Raw genomic sequence first — 22,180 nt, 5'->3', positions numbered from 1 at the left:
CTATAACCAAATGTTTTTTTTTAAAGATTTTATTTATTTGATATATATAGAGAGAGATCACAAGTAGATAGAGAGGCAAGTAGAGAGAGGGGGGAAGCAGGCTCCCCACTGAGCAGAGAGCCCGATGTGGTGCTCGATCCCAGGACCCTGAGATCACGACCTAAGCCGAAGGCAGAGGCTTAACCCACTGAGCCACCCAGGCGCCCCTAACCAAATGTTTTAATGTTGTCAACATTCAATAACTGTTTACAGTCTCCCCTTGACAAAAATATAACTCCAGGCATCTTAACAAGACATTACCGACAAGAAAATATCTTTGAGCTAGTTTTAACAGTTCTCATCATTTATATTTTCTCTCAATTACCTGGAATAATAACAAAGTCAACAGTACTCTAGGTTTTGAGCAAATAGCCAATCCGTTTTGCCCAAGAAATTCCCAGAAAGACTGTTCCTCAAATCTTTTATTTAATCCCATCCACTGTATTTTTCAGTTCAGACATTGCAGTTTCCATTTCTAGAAATCCAATTTTGGTCTTTTTCACATCTTTCACGTCTTCATCTTTAGTTAACTTTATGCTATATTCTAACAGGTAGAATACAGTTATAATAACTCTCTTATTTTCCTCCTCTGCTAATTCAGACATCTGTATCTGTTCTGGATGGATTTCAACTGATATTCCCTTTATTATGGGTTATATTTTCTTGCCTTTGTGCATGTCTGATCATCTTTGAATGCCAGATATTGTAAATCTTGAGCTTGGTTCAGGGATGCAGTTTTATTACTTGGAAATCTTGAGTTTGGTTCAGGGATGCAGTTAAATTACTTGGAAACAGTTTAAGCCTTTTATCTCTTGCTTTAGTGATTTGTTAGGCAGTTCTGGAGGAATGTTCAGTCTATGGATAACTGTTTCTTTTTTTTTTTTTAAAGATTTTATTTATTTATTTGACAGACAGAAATCACAAGTAGGCAGAGAGGCAGGCAGAGAGAGAGGAGGAAGCAGGCTCCCTGTGGAGCAGAGAGCCCGATGCGGGGCTCGATCCCAGGACCCTGAGACCATGACCTGAGCCGAAGGCAGCGGCTTAATCCACTGAGCCACCCAGGCGCCCCTGGATAACTGTTTCTAACAACTAAGTGTTCTACCCAATGCCCTGTAAGTTCCTTTTTTTTTTTTTCCAGTCTCGCAGTGTTCTTGCACTGGTGCAAACACCAAGGTTCTTTTTCCTCTGGTACTTAGTCCTATGTACTCTCACCATCTTCGTCTGGACTCTCATCATGGTCTCAACTCTGGGAGTCTGCTGGGTTCCACAGTGGTTCCCTCTCCCTGTGTACCATAGCCTGGAGACTCTCGAAGGACTAGGCAGGGGCTCATTTTGTTTATTTCCCATCCCTCAGTGATCACTTTCTCTCCTTGCCTGATATATAATATCTTAGAAACTGTTTACTTGTGCTTTTTTTCTGTTTACAAAATTTTGTTGTTGTTGTTTCAGATAAAAGGGTAAATCAGTCTACTGATTTGTATTTTTTACCAGTTTTATTCTACTTCTTGACTGGAAACCTCCATTGTTTCTTTCTTCTCTTTCTCCCTCTCCCCAATGTCTTCCCCTCTCTCATTCCCTCTATTACACTAACTTATTTTGAAATAATAGACTCAAAACAAGTTGCAAAAATAGTTCACAGAGGTCCTGAGCACCCATTAACCCCGTTCTCCCAATGGTCTCAGAATCATAATGTATTACCAAAACCAGGTAATTGGTTGGCAAAGTACGATAATTAAACTACAGACCTTATTCAGATTTCATCATTTTTTGCATACACTCACTTTTTGTGTTTACTGTTATGACATTTTATCACATGTATAGATTTATGACATCATTATAATCAAGATATAGAACAGTTCTATCACCACAAAGCAAGTGTCCTTTGTGATGTCTCTTTATAGTTTTATCCTTATAGATTTACAACATCATTATAATCAAGATACGGAACTGTTCTATCACCACAAAGCAAGTGTCCTTTGTGACATCTCTTTATAGTCTTATCCTCTGTCTCCTTCCATAACCTTTGGAAGCCACTTGTCTAGTCTCAATTTCTATAATACTGTTACTCTAAAAATGTTATATAAATGGAATCATACAGTGTATGACATTTTGAGACTGGCTTTTTTCACTCAGCATGCTGCCCTTTAGTTCCATCTAAGTTGTATTTATCAATAGATCATTCTGTTGTTTTTTTTAAAGATTTTATTTATTTATTTGACAGAGAGCGAGCAAGTGAACACAAGCAGGGGGAGCAGCAGGCAGAGGGAAAGGGAGAAGCAGGCTCCTCACAGAGCAGAGGGCGGGTGTGGGGCCAATCCCAGGACCCTGGGATCATGACCTGACCTGAAGGCAGACGCTTAACTGACTGAGCCACCCAGGCACACTTGTAGCATTATTTTTTATTGTTGAATAGTATTCCATTATATAGACATACTATAGTCTGTGTAACCATTTACTAACAGAAGGGTATTCTCATCATTTCTTGCTTTGGGTGTTATAAATAAAGCTATAAATATTTGTGTATAGGTTTTTATGTGAAACTTTGTTTCATTTGTCCAAGATAAATGTATAGGAGTATAATTGTTGGGTCATATGGTAGTTTTATGTTTAGTTTTTCAACAAACTGCCAGACTGAATTTTAGAGTAGGTATATCATTTTACATTCCAAACAGCAATGTAGGAGAAATCCAATCTTTCCACATACTTGCCAGCATTTGGTATTATCAGTATTTTTTATTTTTACCCATTCTAATAGGTAGTATCTCATTCTGGTTTTAATTTGCACTTCACTAATGGCTAGTGATGCTGAACATTTTGTGTTTTTATTTGCTACAGTATATATCTTCTATGGTTGCACTGTTTCTTAAATCTTATATAATCACAATTTTATGGGCATAAATCATTTTTTCCTCATTCCTGGGGAGAGATCATTCAGGATAAGATTTGGCTATGGTTCAGTATTTCTTAAATGACTACAATAAATACAAAAACAAAAACGAACAAAATCCCCAGGCATTACAAACAGGATTCATATGCTCTAAGATTAGGGCCTGCACTTTAATCTCTAGTCTAGACAGTAAGAAATTATAGCCACATATCAGGCCTGCTTTTATGGCCTAAGAGCTAAGAATGAGTTTTACATTTTTAAAGGGTTATAAAAAAAACATTTTTTTAAATATGTAGCCCGCAACGTCTAACATATTTACTGTCTAGCCTTACAGGTAATGTTTGTAGATGAAAAGAAACAAAACCTGGTCTTTTTGGTAAACATTAACAAAGTTGATGTCGAATTATCTATGACATTCTCAGTATTTTACACTTTAAAAAATGATGGGGAAAAAAAAACACATTAAAAGCACAATCTGAAGGCAGTTTTTCACATTAGCTCCCTGTCAAAGTATTTTTAAGTAGACAGCCATAAACCTATAGCACTCTTCATTCTCTTACTGAATTTCTTACATGTCATCTTAAAGCACATTTACGTAACTGACAAATCCATGTGCTATAAGCTTGGAGAAAACTCAAACTGCAGTGTGCTCTAAAAAAAGAATTATTTCTATGAGTCATATCAAAAAACTAGGTTTTTTCCCCATTTGGAGGGAAAATACTGTCACTAGATTTTAAAAGTTACATTCTGGGGGCTTAGTACCATTTCATCCTCTTTTCCAACCCATGCACCAGTTTTCCATTGTAAATCACAATACCCTTAACTGTATAACTCTCTGGCTTAAAAACAAGCTTCAGAACTCTCTTTTGACTTGGTTGTCTAATTCCAAATGAATTCATATTTTTATATGCTTTACATTTCCAGTCTGACTAAAATAAAGAGAACACAGTAGGATCACCTCCTCTACTAAGCAGACGGGGGCAAACATCATTTGGCAGGAGACATGCTTCATCTCTAATACTCTCTAACATCTCAACTGGGGGCTTTAAGACAAAAGGATTTTGGACCACATGCAGTTTTGGGCTCACAGAATGTCTTGATATACACAGTGAGGTTTCATATCTAAGTTGATGAACCAAGACTAAAACCTAACAGAGAAGTCAATTTCTTCTAAGAAATATGTTACCTAAGCCACTCACCACTCATTAAATTTGCCATAAATGGGTAGAGCACGAAACTTGGAATCAAGGATCTTATAAGGATTAAAAAATGCACTCCAAAGGATATACACTGTGCACAGCTTTTAAAGTACATAAATGTTTCAGCCTGAGAGTCCTGGGCTTTCTTTTGACCTCCGAATAGCATATAATACTTATAAATCACTTTAAGAACTGTACAAGGTACAGTTATTAGTGACAGCAAAAACGAAGGAAACCATGCAGCAGGAAATCAAATAAAATTACAGGGCTGACACATCAAACCCTGTGGAAAGCCTGGAGCCCTAGGGACTAATTTTTATGGGCATGGTTTCTTGCAGAAATCATGCAACAGTCATGCTACAGATACAATCCAGACTTTTTAGCAGTGAGGGTATTTCTGTTTCTAGGCCTCATAGGCTCTGTAAGGAAGCCCCAGATGAGCTGAGCTCAGCTGCCTATAACAACTCACATATAAAGCTGCTCATTATTTCCAAAATTGGGTTTCATGCTGGAAATCTCCACAGAAAAAGCAATTTGCCCTGATTTTCTTGAAAAAGGCTTCTCAAATTATTCCATCCAGGGGCAGCTGGGTGGCTCAGTGGGTTAGGCCTCTGCCCTTGGCTCAGGTCATGGCCTTGAGGTCCTGGGATCCAGCCCTGCATCAGGCTCTCCTCAGTGGGGAGCATGCTTCTCCCTCTCTCTCTTTGCCTGCCTCTCTGCTTACTTGTGATCTCAAATAAACTTTGAAAAAAATTAGTCCATCCATTTGATAAATAAAAAATTTGATAAATTATCCCTTACAATCTTTCTCCACTCAAAATTTAGAGCACATTTGTAATGCACAGATTTGGTTGTATAAACCCAGATGAAAACCTTTCTGCTTAGAAATACCTCTTTGCAATGCACTTAGTATAAAATCCAAGTCAGTCCTATATGATCTGACCCCTCCCAAAGTTTCCAGCCTTCCTTTATGCCATGTTCCCTACTCTCCGTACTCTAGCTATGCTGCACTTCTCTCACTTATTCAAACTCACAATGCTAGTCTAATTTAGATGTGTCGCGTGCTCTCACTCTACCGTATACACACATTTAATACATTCATTCCACTTTACTATGTTCACTGATTTGTCTTGCCTTACTAGGATGTAAGCTTCTCAGAGGATACCTTTCATTCCTAGTTTCTAGCAGTGTTTGGCTCAATAATCAATAAAAGTTTGCTGAGTGACTGACCAAATAAAGGAAACTAGAGAAGACAGAAGCGGGGGCTATGCAAAGGAAAGATGATGTTTGTTTTTAAATATATTATGCTTGAGGTGGTACTGGCTGAGTGGAATAAGAATGGGTAAGAAAAAAAGAGATCAGGTCTGCAGGTACTGATTTTATCCAGTGACAGGACTAGTAAGTATTCTTAATGGATTTAATGAGGTTTTTTCTTAATAGCTGAAGTGTTGAAAATAGGGCTTTAGAACTGAATTAAAACTAAATCTAAATTTCAGGAAGGCACAAGATTCTATGAGTAACAATAAAAAAATGACAAAGTAACCTAAATTTCTAATTCAAAAATTCTTAATATACACAAAATAATTTGATTATGCTATCATTCAGAACATTATTAAACAAATTTATATTATTGCTTTAGATTATGGGGACCAAAAAAGGTAACTCTATTGCCTCCTTACTAAAATCAAGAGATTAGATCATAAGAAGTTGATTCTTACTACATTTAATACACTTACATTTTCATCAAATTTTCACTATGTCACTAAGAGTCTACCTATTAGCCACTGAGTGACATTTGAGGGTGGGAATGTGTACAGGTCTTATTTTTGCTACTTGTTATGCTTTTTGTTAAGATTCTATGATTTTTAACAAATTACTTTTTAAACTTTTATGACACACAAAATGAATAAAGGCATACTTTGCTTTATTGCACTTTGCTTTCTCGTGCTTTGTAGACACTGCATTTTTCACAAACTGAAGGTCTGTGGCAACCCTGCAGTTGCTCACTTTGTGTCTGTGTGTCACATTTTGGTAATTCTCACCATATTTTAAACTTTTTCATTATTATTACATGTGTCATGATGATCTGTGATCAGTGTCTTTGATTTTACTAAAGTGACTATTTTGAAGCACCATAAATCGCACCAATAGAAGATTGTAAACTTAATTGATAAATGTGTATGTTCTGACTACTCCATGGACTGGTCAGTCCCCCATGTCTCTCTTTCTCCTTAGACCTCCCTATTTCCTGAGACACAACAATATTGCGCCAACAATATTAGGCCAATTAATAATCCTACAATAGTCTCCAAGTGTTTAAGTGAAAAGAAGAGTCATACACCTCTTACTTTAAATCAAAAGCTAAAAATGATTAAGCTTAGTGAGGAAGCCTTGTCCAAAGCCAAGATAGGCAGAAAGCTAGGTGTCCTGTGCCAAAATGTTAGCCAAGTTGTGAATGCAAAAAAAAAGTTCTTGAAGGAAAATTGGAAGTATGACCAGTGAACACACAAATGATAAGAAAGTGAAACAGCCTTATTACTGATATGGAGAAAGTTTTAACAGTCTGGATAGAAGATCCAACCAACCACGACATTCTCTTAAGCCAAAGCCTAATCCAGAGCAAGGCCCTAACACACTTCAGGTCTATGAACGCTGAGGTGAGAAAGCTGAATGAAAAAGGTTTGATGCTAGCAGAGGCTGGTTCGTGACATTTAAAGAAAGAAGCTGTCTCCATAACATAAGAGTGCAGGGTGAAGCACAAGGGGCTAATGCAGAAGCTGCAGCAAATTATCCAGAAGATCTATATAACATCATTAATGAAGGTGATACACTAAACAACCAATTTTCAATGTATACAAATGCCTTTATATAGGAGGAAGATGCCACCTAGGAATTTCATAGCTAGAGAGAAATCCATGTTTGGCTTCAAAACTTCAAAGGACAGGCTGACTTTCCTGATGGAGGTTAATCCAGCTGATAACTTTAAATTGAAGCCAATGCTGATTTACCACTCTGGAAATCCTAGGGCTCTTAAAAATTATGCTAAACCTACTCTGACTGGGCTCAATCAATGGAACAAAAAAACCTGGATGATAGCTCATCTGTTTACAACACGGTTTACTAAATATTTTAAGTCCACTGTTGAGACCTACTGTTCAAAAAAAAAGATTCCTTTCAAGATAGGACTGCTCATTGACAATGCAGTGGTCACCCAAAAGCTCTGATGAGATGTACAATGAGATTAATGTTCTCGTGCCTGCTAACACAACATCCATCCTGCAGCATATGGATCAAGGAGTCATTTCAACTTTCTAGTCTTATTATTTAAGAAATATATTTCATAAAGCTATAGCTGCAATAGAAAGTGATTTCTCTGATGCGTCTGGGCAAAATAAATTAAAAACCTTCTGAAAAGGATTAATTACCCTAGTTGCCATTAAGAACATTCATGATTCATGGAAAGAGTTAAAGTATCAATATTAGCAGGAGTTTGGAAGAAGCTGATTCATGGATGACTTTGAAGGGTTCAAGACTTTAGTGGGGGAAGTAAATGCAAACAGAAAAAAGGAAAGAGGAAAAGAAACAGAAGCAGAAATAGAGTCCAAAGCTGTGACTGAACTGCTGCAATCTCAAGATAAAATTTTAATGGATGAATAGTTGCTTTTATGGACAAACAAATAAAGTGGTTTCTCAAGACAGAATCCATTCCTGGTGAAGATGTTATAAAGACTGTGGGAATGACAACAAAGAATTTAGAATATTACACAAACTTACTTGATAAAGCAGCAGCAGAATTTGAGAGGATTGATTCTAATTCTGAAAGTTCTGTGTGTAAATGCTATCAAACAGCATTATGCATTACAGAGAAATCATTTGTGAAAGGAAGAATCAATGCTGCAAACTTCACTACTATTTTATCTTAAGAAATTGCCATAGCGGGGCGCCTGGGTGGCTCAGTGGGTTAAAGCCTCTGCCTTCGGCCCAGGTCATGATCTCAGGGTCCCGGGATCGAGCCCCGCATCGGGCTCTCTGCTCGGCAGAGAGCCTGCTTCCCCCTCTCTCTCTGTCTGCCTCTCTGCCTACTTGTGTTCTCTGTCTGTCAAATAAATAAATAAAAATCTTTAAAAAAAAAATCTATCTATCTATATCTATATCTATATATATTTAAAAAAAAAAAAAAAAAGAAATTGTCATAGCTACCACAACCTTCAACCTTCAGCAACCCTTACCAGTCACCAGCCATCAACATCCAAGCAAAAAGATTATGACCCACCAAAAGCTCAGATGATTAGCATTTTTTTTGCAACAAAGCATTTTTAATTAAGGTATCTGCATTTTTTTTAGACAGTGCTACTGTACACTTTAACATACTACAGCACAGTATAAATGTAGCTTTTATATGTACTAGGAAAACTGAAAATATTCATTTGAGTTGCTTCATTGCAGTGGTGTGGATCAGAACGCACAAGATCTTTGTATATATAGTATGTAAATATATATTTAAATATATATATTTGTAAATATATTTAAATATATTTAATATATATAATATTATAATATATAATAATATATATTTATATATAATATAAATATATATTATATACAATAATATTTATATTTATATTTATTTATATGTAATATATCTATATGTAAATTTATTTATTTATATGTAATATATGTATATATGTATGTAATATATTTATATGTATATAATAATATAAATATATTCATATTTTTATAATATATATAAATAAATTATTATTTATTTTATAATTATTTATTATTATAAATACTGTTATTTATTATAAAATTATTATATAAATAAAATAATATAAATATATGTAATATATTTATATGTAAATATATTTAAATATATTTACAAATATATATATTTATATATAATATATATTTAAACATATAAAAATATAAATATATTTGTAAATATAGTATGTAAATATATATTTACTTTGTAAATCTAATATGCCTATATTTGAAAATGAAACTGATCTCATGAAGACACTTCACTGGCATCACCACTACCACCACGCACTTTTTCGATGTCTTTCTCAATGCCATTCTGGTAAGATCTGAAGGAAAACTTCACCAGCATTAATTCCCCCCACCTTTTTTTTGTATTGTGTACATGTATTTAGTATGTATATGTGTACAATAAATATTTTAAAAAGTAGTATCAGGGGCGCCTGGGTGGTTCAGTGGGTTAAAGCCTCTGCCTTCGGCTCAGGTCATGATCTCAGGGTCCTGGGATCGAGCCCCGCATCGGGCTCTCTGCTCCGCAGGGAACCTGCTTCCTCCTCTCTCTCTGCCTGCCTCTCTGCCTGCTTGTGATTTCTGTCTTTCAAATAAATAAAATATTAAAAAAAAAAAAAGTAGTATCAGCCAATAGTGCAGCCAGAAGTAATCAGAAAAAATGTGCAAAAGCCATTCATATTTCTGGGACTGAGAATTTGTTGTATTAAAAAAGCAAGTTTATAATGTGCATAATACCAAACCAAATTTGTGTTTATTCCAATCATACAAAGTTAACTTTGGGTCTTGTTATACATATAGATTTAGATGATATTTAAAGCCAAGAGTTAGAAAGTAGCTATACCAGAAAAAAAAAATTATAGTCTTAAAAATTTTTTAATTATAGTAAAAAATGCCTAAAACATACCATCTCAATCATTTTTAAGTTACAGTTCTGTAGTGTTAAGTATACTCACATCACTGTACAACAGATCTCCAGAACTTTTTCATCTTGCAAAACTGAAATGCTATACTCTTTGAATAACTTCCCATTCACTCCTTCCCCTGCTTTCTGTTTCTATAAATCTGACTACTTTAGATATCACGTATAAGAGGAATCATACAGTATTTGTCTTTTTGTGACTGGTTTATTTCACGTGGCATGATGTCCTGAAGGTTCATCCATGTTTCATCATGTGACAAGATTTCCTCCCTTTTTAAGGCTAAGTAATATTCCACTTTATGTATATACCACATTTCACTTATCCATTCATCTCTCAATAGACATTTGGGTTGCTTTTACCTTTTGGCTACTGTGAGTAATGCTGCTGTGAACATGGGTGTGCAAACATCTCCTGGAGATAGAAAATTTTTTAAACTGATTTTATCAAATGTCATCTAGGGAGTGTTTCAAACTAAATGCCTGCATTGTGCTACTTACTGATATGCAGTTGGAAGAAAAGAGTGTCAAACACCAAAATGTGACAATGGAAAGGAATGAAAGAGTAAAACTGCAGTAAAGCATACCATATTTCTACCTATGTATGGATGATGACTATTCATTTCACACAGTAAAATGTGTTATCCTTACCAGTAATTATTACAGCATCGTCTTTATGAACTTCAGTCATTTCTTGAACATGGACTTCTGAGTTCACATCAACCTCTCTTCCTGATAACTGTAAATGAGCTTGAAGAGAAGATGCGACCTTGACAAGAATAGAGCCTATAATAAATTTTAAAAAGTTTATTAATGCAAGAAAATGAAAAGTACCAGGGGCTATTTGAAAAATGACTGAAAGAGTAGCAAGGCTCCTGGAACACTGTCTTTAACTCCTTAGCACACTTTATTTACCCAGCAGTGCAGGGCGCCTGGATGCCTCAGTTGGTTAAGCATCTGCCTTCAGCTCAGGTCATGATCCTGGGGTCCTGGGATTGAGCCCCACATTGGATTCCCTGCTCAGCCGGAAATCTGCTTCTTCCCTCTCCCTCTGACCCTACCCCGGATTGTGCTCGCTTTCGGTCTCTCTCTAATGAAAAAAACAAAAAAAAACAAAAAAAAAAACTCTAAAAGAATATAAACAGCAGTGCCTTTTCCTTACTTCCAAGGCATTCATATTAACTTCTGCCAAGGGCATGAGTCATTAGAATTTTGTGAACTTGTTCGGCAAATAGCCCTAGTCAGCTTATCCAATATCAGAAAAGCGAGTAGTAAATTTTGTAGACAATGTTCACCATTAATTGAACTTTTACTGAGAGCAAGACAGCTGAGATGATCTCTTAATCTACGTATCAACTTTATGAGTTATTATTAGAATCCCAATTTTTAAAATGAGAACTTGCTCAAGTTCCCACTAGCACTAGTGTTGGAATTTAGCTTCACTTCAGTGACAAGAGCCCATGCTCTTAACCACTGTGGTATTTCACACACTGCTTCCTCATCATATTATAGGAGTTGTGATTTCCCTGATCACTGTGACAAAACTAGAATCCTAAGCTCTTGGGCTTTCAGTTTTACCTTGTATGTGTGTGCTGGGGAGGGAGGGGTGGTGATGGAAAAGAATGATAATTAAAAAAAGGGAACATTTGAATTTCAAACAATGGATTAGTCTTTTAGGTGCCTAAGACAAGACATTCAAGTTTATTTCCACTACAATCTTGTAGAAATTTAAGCTTTTAAAGGAGGAAATAAGAAAAAGTACTCCATTAGCAAATAAATAATTTTCTAAAACAACTACATAGGTTGCAGGGCAAACTCACCAACACACTCCTGTTTCACTCTGTTTCTCATATATCAAATCAAGTAAGAGGCTCTGGTCATAGGGCATTAAGCCCATTTCCTCTGCAGACAAAGGTGGTCAGGACGACTTTCATTGTGAATGTTGTAAAGATTCCTTTCAAAATGGACTTATTTATGGGTCATTGTTTGTCTCTTAGTTTGGTTAACATCAGCCTAAATTTCTCTAATTTCTTATCTTCTCCATCTTTCTACCTGGAGCCAGAAAGTCTGGGGTAAAACTATCCAAAAAGGTGGGGTGGGAAACAAAGCATATCACTGAAACTGGGTTGTTTTATTTATAAAACAAATTGCTTTTCAGATTTTAAATGTAAACTACTGACAGGAGAGTCCCTATAACAACAGGTTTGAGGGACTAAGGGGGAAAAAAAAACCTAGAAAATGTCAGAATGAATAGAAGATGCATGCTTTTCTACCAAACATACTTTAAAAAGTAGAAAAAAAATAGATATTTAAAACTTTTCTGTAGCACTTTTTACTTCTAAATACATCAAATGTGGTAATTTTATGAATATTTTTTTCTGTTCTTAAATGAAAAAGAGATGTTAAATCTATGAGAGCTTTAAAATGTTAAGCATTGCAACTACTTCTTCCCTCATCTCTCTCCACATTCTTGAAAAGCAAGTCATCACTATCAAAACTCCACTACTATCTGTGAAAGAAGAATTCCCATGATTTGAAAACTTTCCCAAATGTCCCATCTTTATCTTTTTTAGAAAGGAGAGCTCTTGCTACATTTTCAACCTCTTTCACTTCATAAACTGTTTGATGGTAGCTGACACCAATACCATTTTTTAAATTAAAATATGAACTAATACTAACCATACCATTTATTGAAGGCCTACTATATTAAGATCATTGGTTTCATCATGGACAAATTTTAAATGGAAGAGTCAGTACTCAGATGCAGGTCTGACTTTTAAGCCTAAACACAGCCTTTTTGAAAGAACGAATAAGGTTAACTCATAAGAAGAGAGAAAACAAGTATGCAACATTCTTTTTCACATGGCAAAACAGAGAACATCTAAGAGATGCAAGTGGTTGGCTCCCAAACCCTACAGCAAGACAGGGGCAGAGCTGGAAAGGATTCTATATGTCTTTACAACAGAATCCTGAACAGTTTTCCATTACTCTTTTAAAAAGTTACTATTCCTAAGTATAGTTAGAATTAAAAGACCTGAAGTAAGACAGAAATTTTTGTTTTCAGTTATCTTTAAGCTTCATGCCAGTCCAAATAGGAAAAAACCACCAAGTTATAAACTTAATCAACTCTTGCAACATCACATCCTATTTCAATAGATTACTGGAACAAGATCCCAAATAATGCTCAAAAATATTTTAAGTTGATGAAGATTAACAATGATTTTTGTTTGTCTTATTTTACTTCTTTGTCCATCCATACAAAACAGGAAATAACTTTCATATAAGAGGTACTTATTGAAAACTTTGTACTCTGTTACTAGTTATAGTAAATTAGTAATGGTTTACATTTTTTCTCTTATGGCCTTCATAATAAGAGAATATATGACTTTTATGGCACTTACACAATACCCTGAATTGCATTACTGAAGCTCTCAGGAATTCAGTGAGAACACAATATTATCCTATTTTAAAAGAAAAAAAATGCAATTTTGAGAAATCAAATCACATCTGTGTGTCAGCAAAAAAAACCTTCTGTTTAAGGCCTCTGTGTTTGTAGTTTCATTTTGACACTCTGACAAGAAAGCCTTATTGGACAAAAAAGTATTAAACCAACATAACCAAGAAATTGCCAACAGCAGGTTTCTGTAAGGAAGTATTCCTTGTTATACATATATAGCCCTGTTCTGACCAATATGCAGATCTTCTAGATTTAAACAGCTACATTTTTTTTAAACAGCTACATTTCATAACTTTCTGCACCCAGGTCACTTCAGCCCCTAAGGCCAAGCTACTCCAAGTATCCAAGCCACTTGCCACCATGTACACACAGACAAATATTCAGTCTTCATATGACTAAAAAGTGTATTAGTTTTAATGAAATACTTGAATTCTTAGAATAAATTATTTGTAACAGAAATAAGACTATAGAAGAAACACGTAACACACGTAACACGTAACACATAAGACGTAATACTTTAAGAGATTAAGTCAGCAATGACTTTAGAGGACCTTCCAGATGACACCTTTTTTCAGGATCATACATTGCAAAGAATTACTCTAGTGTGATGGCTCAAGAAGATCTGATTACAGGATGGTAGAAAGCCTCCAAAAGAATGTACAGGAGCATTTTCCCTCCAAAGAATATTCTATTTCAGACATAAAACCAAACTGAAAAACCCAAACAGTAACACTAAATAATTCCACAGTAACAGTGAATATTTTCTAACATTTTTGTTTGAACTACAAAGGGAACAACAGTCTTTATGGCCTTCTGTTCCAAAAGTTTCAAAAATCATTGGTCTAGAGGGCCAGTATTCCAGTCAGTCTTTATTATTCTTTTCTTTTTCTCTTTAAAGAATTTATTTTTAAGCAATCTCTATACCCAATGTGGGGCTCAAACTCACAACCCCAAGATAAAGAGTTGCATGTTCCACCAACTGAGCCAGCCAGGTGCCGTTCTGGTCAGTCTTTATTTCATTTTATTTTTCAAAAGATTTTATTTATTCATTTGAGAAAGACAGAAAGAGAGAGAGAGAGAGAGAAAGAAAGAGATTGAATGTGGCGGGGGAGCAGAGAGTAACAGAGAAACAGATACACCACTGAGCAAGGAGCCTAATGCAGGGCTCTGTCCCCCAGGATCATGACCTGAGCTGAAGGCCAGTTACTTAACCAACTGAGCCCACCACCATCAGTCTTTAAATCGAGTTTTATCAGAAGAAAATTTTCTTGAACTCGTGATGTCAGTATAGATAAAATAACCTGACCATCTCTTTCCTGGATGTTATTACATAAACCTTCTGTAGACCATATATCAAAACATTCCACTTGGCTAACCTTCATGGGATTTCAACTCCACTTTCCCTAGTTGGCTGACATAAACATCTATTGCACCCTGATGAGTTGAGGCCTGTAGACATCCAGAGGATGAATCTAGGAAAAAAAGAAAAACTGTAAGTATAATCATTCTTATTGTAGTAACTGAAATGATAAACTTGAAATAAAGGACTCTACTTCGGCAGTAGGATAAGGCACTAAGAGTCTTGCAAGGTTCTGTATTTTCCCCATAGTTATGCCATCTTTCACTTTAAAAAGAAAACAGAATCAGTAATCTACACCTAGATGACAAAAAATCCCTTGGTCTATAGTCACCTACATAACTTATTGATAAATATGCTTACTATGCACCCTAATATATAGGAAGGACAGTACACAAGCTGTAGATCCTTCGGAGCCAAGATTATTAAGCACCATTGATATAATTAGTTTATTATCAACTTTCAATATTTATGAAAGAATTTTCTCTCACGTACAGATACACAGAAGTAGTAAACTTAACAAAAATCAAAACTTCTTATATTTTTTCCTTTTAGCAAATCTGCTAGTCCTAAAAAATTCTGCTAATAATGAAAGCTCACTCTAGATAAGATTTTGTTGCATTTCTTAGACAGAAATGGAGAAAAGGGAGTCACTTAAAGAGTGAGTGAAGCTTGGTTCTTTTTAAATTTCTGGAATTAAACATATATCTTTCAGTCAGGAAAAGAAAACCATAATTAAAGTGGTGCTGATTTGAAACTCAAGTATCGTCATCATTGACCTCAGATTTCAAAAAGTCAGCATTTAAAGTTCAAGGGAAAGCTGACCAAGTTAGAGATAAAGAAGTAAGAGAATGATGTTGAAGAGTCAGCACTAAGTAGCTCCTTCTTCCTCAACCATGACAACTGAACCTTTGATCTAATATTCTGTCTGACTGCCCTGGGAAGGCCAAAGTATGTTTTTTTTAGAAAGGCCTCTTAAAAAGCATATTTTATCAAGAATTTTACTACTTCAAAGTGGAAACAAATCAGGGAGTGTGGTGAAAATATTGCCAAAAATTATATTAAACTTTTAATAAAATGTGAAGAAAAAACATTTGTATACTATACATTTTTCTTCAAATATTTACATGACCCTAAACAAAGCTACTTGGGAATAAACTGGTTAAAATCTGACCCCAAGATAATTCATAATAATTATCTGTAATCTATACTGAAAAATGGCCTTTATTGGACCCACTTTCTTTAAATCTTAAGTTCAAAAGTTAACACTGATGGTGGGAAATTAAACCATTAGTGATAAATGACACAGAATAGTTGGGCAAAGAATATCTTTCTCCTCAGTTACCAACAGAAACTCCTTTTAAATAACTTCTTAATGCATCCTAAAAGAAGTCAAATAAAAATATATTATGATTTAAAAATGTGGACTACACAATGTGTGTATTATCCCAGGTTGAACAAAGTAAAATATCTGAAACATTAGTTTGCTTTCTTACTTTCTCTAGGGGGAAAAAAACACAAGATGTTCATGAGGCTAATAAACAGTACTTTTTCACTTCTCCCTCCAAGCCCATGGGAAATAACAGCTAAATAATTTTATCACAAGCCACTGAGTAATTATATCCTCATGTTATCAGTCTTGAGCTCTGATAATGGCCAATCCCTTAGAGTCGGTCCAAAAAAAAAAAAAAAAAAAAAATCAAAACTCAAGATGTTTTCAAAAGAGAAAGCAAAAGTATATTGGAAAAGCTATGTAGCAAAAACAAACAATAATTTTGTTTTGTGTAATACAAATGATTGGAAGTAAGAATTAATTATCAAGAGTCAAACTAAGACTTTCTCTACAAAGTCTCATTTTTTGGAAATTCACCTAATGGAGAAATTCTATAGCTCTCAGAAGAAGACTTAAGGGAAATATGCATTTGAGGGTGATTAAGAAGTGAACAGAAATTATTAGTGCAGTTAGTGTTTGGAATAAGTGGGCTCTCACCGAAAGCTAGCTATCATCACGATTTTGGACAAGGATCTGGTTGGTCTCATAGAGACCACTGAGTTCTCCTGGAAAATTACACATACAAAACTGATGTTACACTACATACAACCAAAAAACCCAACTACATACAACCAAAAAACCCAGATATCTTCAATATACATTTAACTAATAGCAGAGAAAAACAACTACTTGAAAGGCTAAAATTCCAAACTTTCAGATAAAGGAAAAATTCTTTTCAATCAGTCAAGCAAGTTCAGAAAGTTCTTCTGAATATTTACCATTTTACTTCAAGTTTCAACATATACATACTAAGGAACAGCAACACAAGAGACATTTCTTCATTTCTGCAACATGATTCCTACATTTCCAAACCTACACTAATTGCCAAGAACAAGGAACAAATTTCACATACAGGATGTAAAGGATTTGCAAAGGCAGAACTGTAAGGTCATTTTAAGTAAGGTTTTTTAGGTATCCTGCCTTGGTATTCTGTATTAGAGAGGAGGCATTAGGAGGCTGGGCTTACGAGGGGCACAGAAGGCAATCACCCTACCTCCTGCTCCAAACATGAAGATATTTTCTTAAAGATAAAATTACCAGTACATGGTTTCTGGCAGTGCCTTCCAAAAGAGACAAGATAGGATAGAGAAAGTAAAGCTGGTAATAGAGTAATAGAGCAACTCTATTAGCACTCCAATCGTACTATTACCTATTACCAAGCTTTGCTTTCTATTGTTGACTCATTTTATTTTTTTTAAAGATTTTATTTATTTATTTGACAGATAGATCACAAGTGGGCAGAGAGACAGGCAGAGAGAGAGGAGGAAGCAGGCTCCCTGCTGAGCAGAGAGTCTGATGTAGAGCTCGATCCCAGGACCCTGAGATCATGACCTGAGCTGAAGGCAGATGCTTTTACCCACTGAGCCACCCAGGTGCCCCTCATTTTACTTTATTTTTAAAGATTTATTTATTTATTGGGGAGAGAGAGAGCGAGCGCATGCTGGCAGAGGTAGAGAATCTTCAAGCACTGAGGGCAGAGTCCAATGGAGGCCTCTATCGCATGACACAGGAGATCATGACCTGAGCTAAAACCCAGAGTCAAATGCCCAACTGACTGATGCCCAGGTGCCCCAGTTAACTCATTTTAAATGGATGATCTGGTATTCCAGAAAAAAGACATTATTTTTTAAAATATGAGTCCAAGGAATATCATGGTTTTGATATACACAATCAAACTTTTTATAGCACTTCAGCTTCTGAGAGAGCTTAGTGTTATGGAAATTAGGAAGAAAAGGGTTTGGGGAAATAAAGTATAATGTGTATACAAAATCTGAATGACTGATGAGATTACTTAAGAACCTGATCAATTTTATTATCTATACTCCTTTTACCTGAATTATAAATATTGTTCTTCATAAAAGAATCATGGGAAAAATACATCTATTTTCCTGAACTCAGAGAGAATAATATCTAAATCATCTCAAGTCTCCTAATATTCTAAACTTAATAACTTTTTCTCAACACCCATTCCAATATTTTGAAGCCTCTGCTATTCTAATACATTTCCCTCTCAAGTTCCTACAAATCACTTTTTATTTCTTTTTAACTAATTTGCTTTTACGAATCTCAATTCCTCAAAAATCCAGTAGACTTTAACTAGGTTATCATGATTTGTACAGTAGCCTTCAACTTTCTCCAGCAAACCTTTTATGAAAAACACAAGCCAAGGGGCGCCTGGGTGGCTCAGTGGTTTAAGCCGCTGCCTTCGGCTCAGGTCATGATCTCAGGGTCCTGGGATCGAGTCCCGCGTCGGGCTCTCTGCACTGAAGGGAGCCTGCTTCCCTCTCACTCTCTCTGTCTGCCTCTCTGCCTACTTGTGATCTCTCTCTGTCAAAATTAATAAATAAATTAAAAAAAAAAAAAAAAAAAAACACAAGCCAAGCACTTAAGAAACTTCAAATAAACATTACACTTGTCACCTTTGGGATTAAGGCATCATATTCAAAATTTCAGCAGACTCATGACAACAATGGTTTTTAAGCTCTATAGCAGGGATGGCAAACTACAGCCCTCCTCTTTTTTCTCCTGTTTTTATTAATGAAGTTTTATTGGAACACAGACACATCCATTTGTGTGTATATTGTCAATGACTGCTTTGTGTTAAAATGAGAGAATTGCATAGTACAGACAGACTGTGTGGCCTACAGGGCCAAAAATATTTAATATCTGGCCCTTTACAAAGTATGCAGACTCCTAAAGGAAATAAGCTCTTATTTTTTTTTTTTTAAGTAAAATTTAAGTCTGTGTAAGACAAGGAGATTTACCAATCTACTGAAATCAGTTCTTTTCCTAAGGCCTCACTTACTTAGTCTCTGACTCTCCCCCAAGTTCTCTTTCTATACCTTGAAAATGATAGGTTCATTCCATTTTCAGGGCTTGTACTGGCTTTTCCTCTATCTGGAAAGATCTGCATCCAGAATTTTATGAGCCTCTTTCCCATTATTCTGGCTTTCGTTCAAATGTCCCTTCTTCAGACCCTCCCTGATTGCTAAATGCTGTAGCTTTCTTTTCCCTAATCTTTATCCCATTACCCTCTCTTACTTATTCATTGTATGATCTGAAGTTATCTTTGGTTATTTACATGCTTATTGTCTTTCTTCTCAGGCCAAACGTGAGCATGGAGACTACATCTTGTTGACCATAATATTCCCTAGTACCTTAAAGAGTTCCTGGTATATAGCAGGCAATCAATAAAATAGATGTTGACTAGTTACTGCAATACTCAAGATTGTCTTCAAACATTAACACAATGTTAAAACAATAAATAGAGACATAATTTATATCTTTCTTCCAAAGTCCACACTATGACAGATCAAAATATGATAACTTAACAAATACATACATGTTCTCTTCCTTTAAGAGATTTTTCCAAAATAAACCCCCAAATTTACCAACCACATTTACAAAATAAGAATTCAACCTTTAAGTATCTTCACATATTTGTGGATTTTTAAGAACCTAAAACTACAGATACAACTTATGTCTTGCTAAAGGGAATTATGAAGGGTCTATAACTACTGCTATTATTGTGGTCAATTATATATATATATATATATATATTTTTTTTTTTTTTTTAAGATTTGTTTATTCATTTGAAAGAGAGAGCACACATATGTGCAAGTGAGGGGAGAGGCAGAGGGAAAAGACTCTCCAAGCAGATTCCCTGCCAACCAGAGACCCCAATTCAGGGCTCTATCTCAGGACCCCAAGGATCACCACCCACACCAAAACCAAGAGTCAGACGTTCAATCAACTGAGCCACCAGGCACCCCTATGCTTCTTAACACTGGAGTCAGGTCATTTTCTTTGTGTGGAAGGAGATTTATCTAAGAAAAATAAAACATTTTGTCTGAAAATCCCTCTAGCATGTAATAGTGGGAAAAAGAAAAAGTTCATATGGAAAATTAAAAAGAATTTATAATGTTAATCATTTATACAGAATTTGAAACAATCTTCAAATATGTACATTACTTCTCATTTCATACTTGCTATTACAATTCTTCTCCAGTATGGATAAATAACCATTTATTTCCAGTTTTAGAGAGGATGGTTTTCCATTTATGTTCCCATATTTTCATTCAAGAATAACACTAGCATTATTGTATTATATCATATTAAAAGTATTCCTCAGATTCCTATCTGCCTAATGGGCCTTCTAGTTGGTAGTTCAATTCCCTGTATCTCCCAATTTGCAACATTCTCCTCATTTTCCTCCCTTGCCTTATTGCCACAAACTCTGCCCATGTCTAGCATTTTCCTTCTTCAGCTAGTTCAGCCTCTCTCTCACCAGAATACATTTTTGTTCACACTAGAAATTTCCCTTACCATCTCTAGATGTGTCCTCTGATGAAATGGCCTGAAGAGTCAACAGTAAATCTTGATTTCCGACCAGAAACAGCTAAATCCTCTGTTATGTATTAGTTAAAATGATTTGTAACTATCACTTAAGAAGCCGTTATTTTCAACTTAATCACTCACTGAACAATAAAGTTTCAATCTCTTGAAAATTCTTAAAAAGATATGTACTTTAAGCCAGAAAATTCAAGAGTGATAGTGGAAACGACTATTAAAGATGTTCACTCTTTCAATCAGTACAAAGGAAAGATAAATGTAAAATGTCAAAAAGGACAAAACCCGGAGGCCCTGGGCATTCGTACTGGCCATAAGCCACAGCTTCCCCACAAAGGTCTTAGTTTCCATCCCTACACTCAACCCTCTAAGGCCTAAAAACAACCACCACTCTTTAGGGTGTGCCTTTGCCTAATAGGTAAGCAGGTGCTACTTGGGACAGAGAAAAACTCTATCTAAACTATCTGGAAATCCAGGGGTGCTTGGGTGTCTCAGATCATGATCTCAGGGTCCTGGGATTGAGCCCTGCATCAGGCTCTCTGCTCGGTGGGGAGCCTGCTTCCTCCTCTCTCTCTCTGCCTGCCTCTCTGCCTACTTGTGATCTTTGTCTGTCAAATAAATAAATAAATAAAGTCTTTTAATAAATAAATAAACTATCTGGAAATCTGAACTTTTTTCTTCCATAGGCACAGCATTACATGTAGTCATGAGGTCCAAGGTCCCATTAGCCACTATTAGTCCTAGCTTAGGATTAGAACAATAATAAAAATGACTATTATTGAATTTTTACCATATATCAGACACTGTGCTAAAATACTTTATATATATGATCTCACTTCTTACAGTTACCCTATATGATAGTTACTTAACTATTATTTGTTTCTTTCAGATACAGAAATTGAAGCACAGAGAAATCAGGTAATTAGCCCATGTACAGAAAGTGGTAGAATCAGAATTCTAACTTTATTCTTACTGATACCAAATCTGTAATTATACATTATTTATAGGATGATGAGTCAATGAATTTCCAGAAATAATTTGGGTCTGCCTATATTTGAGTTGTATATCAGGATCCTATCAGGTTCATCAGCTAAACCTCAGATTTTATTTACCCTAATAAAATATCACAAATATAGCTATTTTTTAAAGGAGCAAAATTTATCAACCAGCAGGTTAGTACATACCTATTGTGATATTACCCATCTTGCTTTGTAGTGTTATATTACCTGTAAAAGAAAAAAAAAGATAATTTTATATATTAAGTATAATCTAGAAAGAAACTAATATAGTATTCTAAAACATGGTCGGACATCCATAATATTATTTAATAAGATTGTTATTGTTGTTGACAAGTTTTCTCAGTATTAAAAATCTAGTAAGAGATTTAGCTGCAACTCTGAAATAACTAGCTTTAGTCATCTATACAAACTCTCTTCCTCTATTCCACCTTAAGCTTTTTTAGCATAACTACATAACAAACCACCATACATTTTGGGAAACACACACAAAAAAATAATGATACTTCTATAAACCATAAACAAAAAGTTACTTAAATGTACTCACTATATATTTTCAAGATAAACTTCACTATATTTACCAGATCACTCAAAACCAAGTTTTGAGCCAACTAACACTAAAATAACCTACAGAAAA

The 22,180-nt window shown here is 35.2% G+C and overlaps 1 protein-coding gene across 1 annotated transcript in view; it reads right to left on the bottom strand.

Annotated features, from left to right (window-relative positions):
- The window catches only part of FAM185A (family with sequence similarity 185 member A), a 60,175-nt gene that overhangs the window by 5,451 nt on the left and 32,544 nt on the right, over positions 1-22,180 (bottom strand). Inside the window, exons 5-7 of the mRNA XM_046021301.1 lie at positions 21,712-21,753; positions 14,645-14,740; positions 10,463-10,597 (exon numbers count right to left, since the gene is read on the bottom strand). Of these exons, the coding sequence (XP_045877257.1) occupies positions 10,463-10,597; positions 14,645-14,740; positions 21,712-21,753 (273 nt within the window). The remainder of the gene's footprint in view (positions 1-10,462; positions 10,598-14,644; positions 14,741-21,711; positions 21,754-22,180) is intronic.

This window comes from Meles meles, chromosome 10 (assembly GCF_922984935.1).
Source record: "Meles meles chromosome 10, mMelMel3.1 paternal haplotype, whole genome shotgun sequence".
Lineage (NCBI taxonomy): Eukaryota > Metazoa > Chordata > Mammalia > Carnivora > Mustelidae > Meles > Meles meles.
The sequence above is the reverse complement of the archived record's forward strand: the minus strand, read 5'-3'. Positions and strand labels throughout refer to the sequence as shown.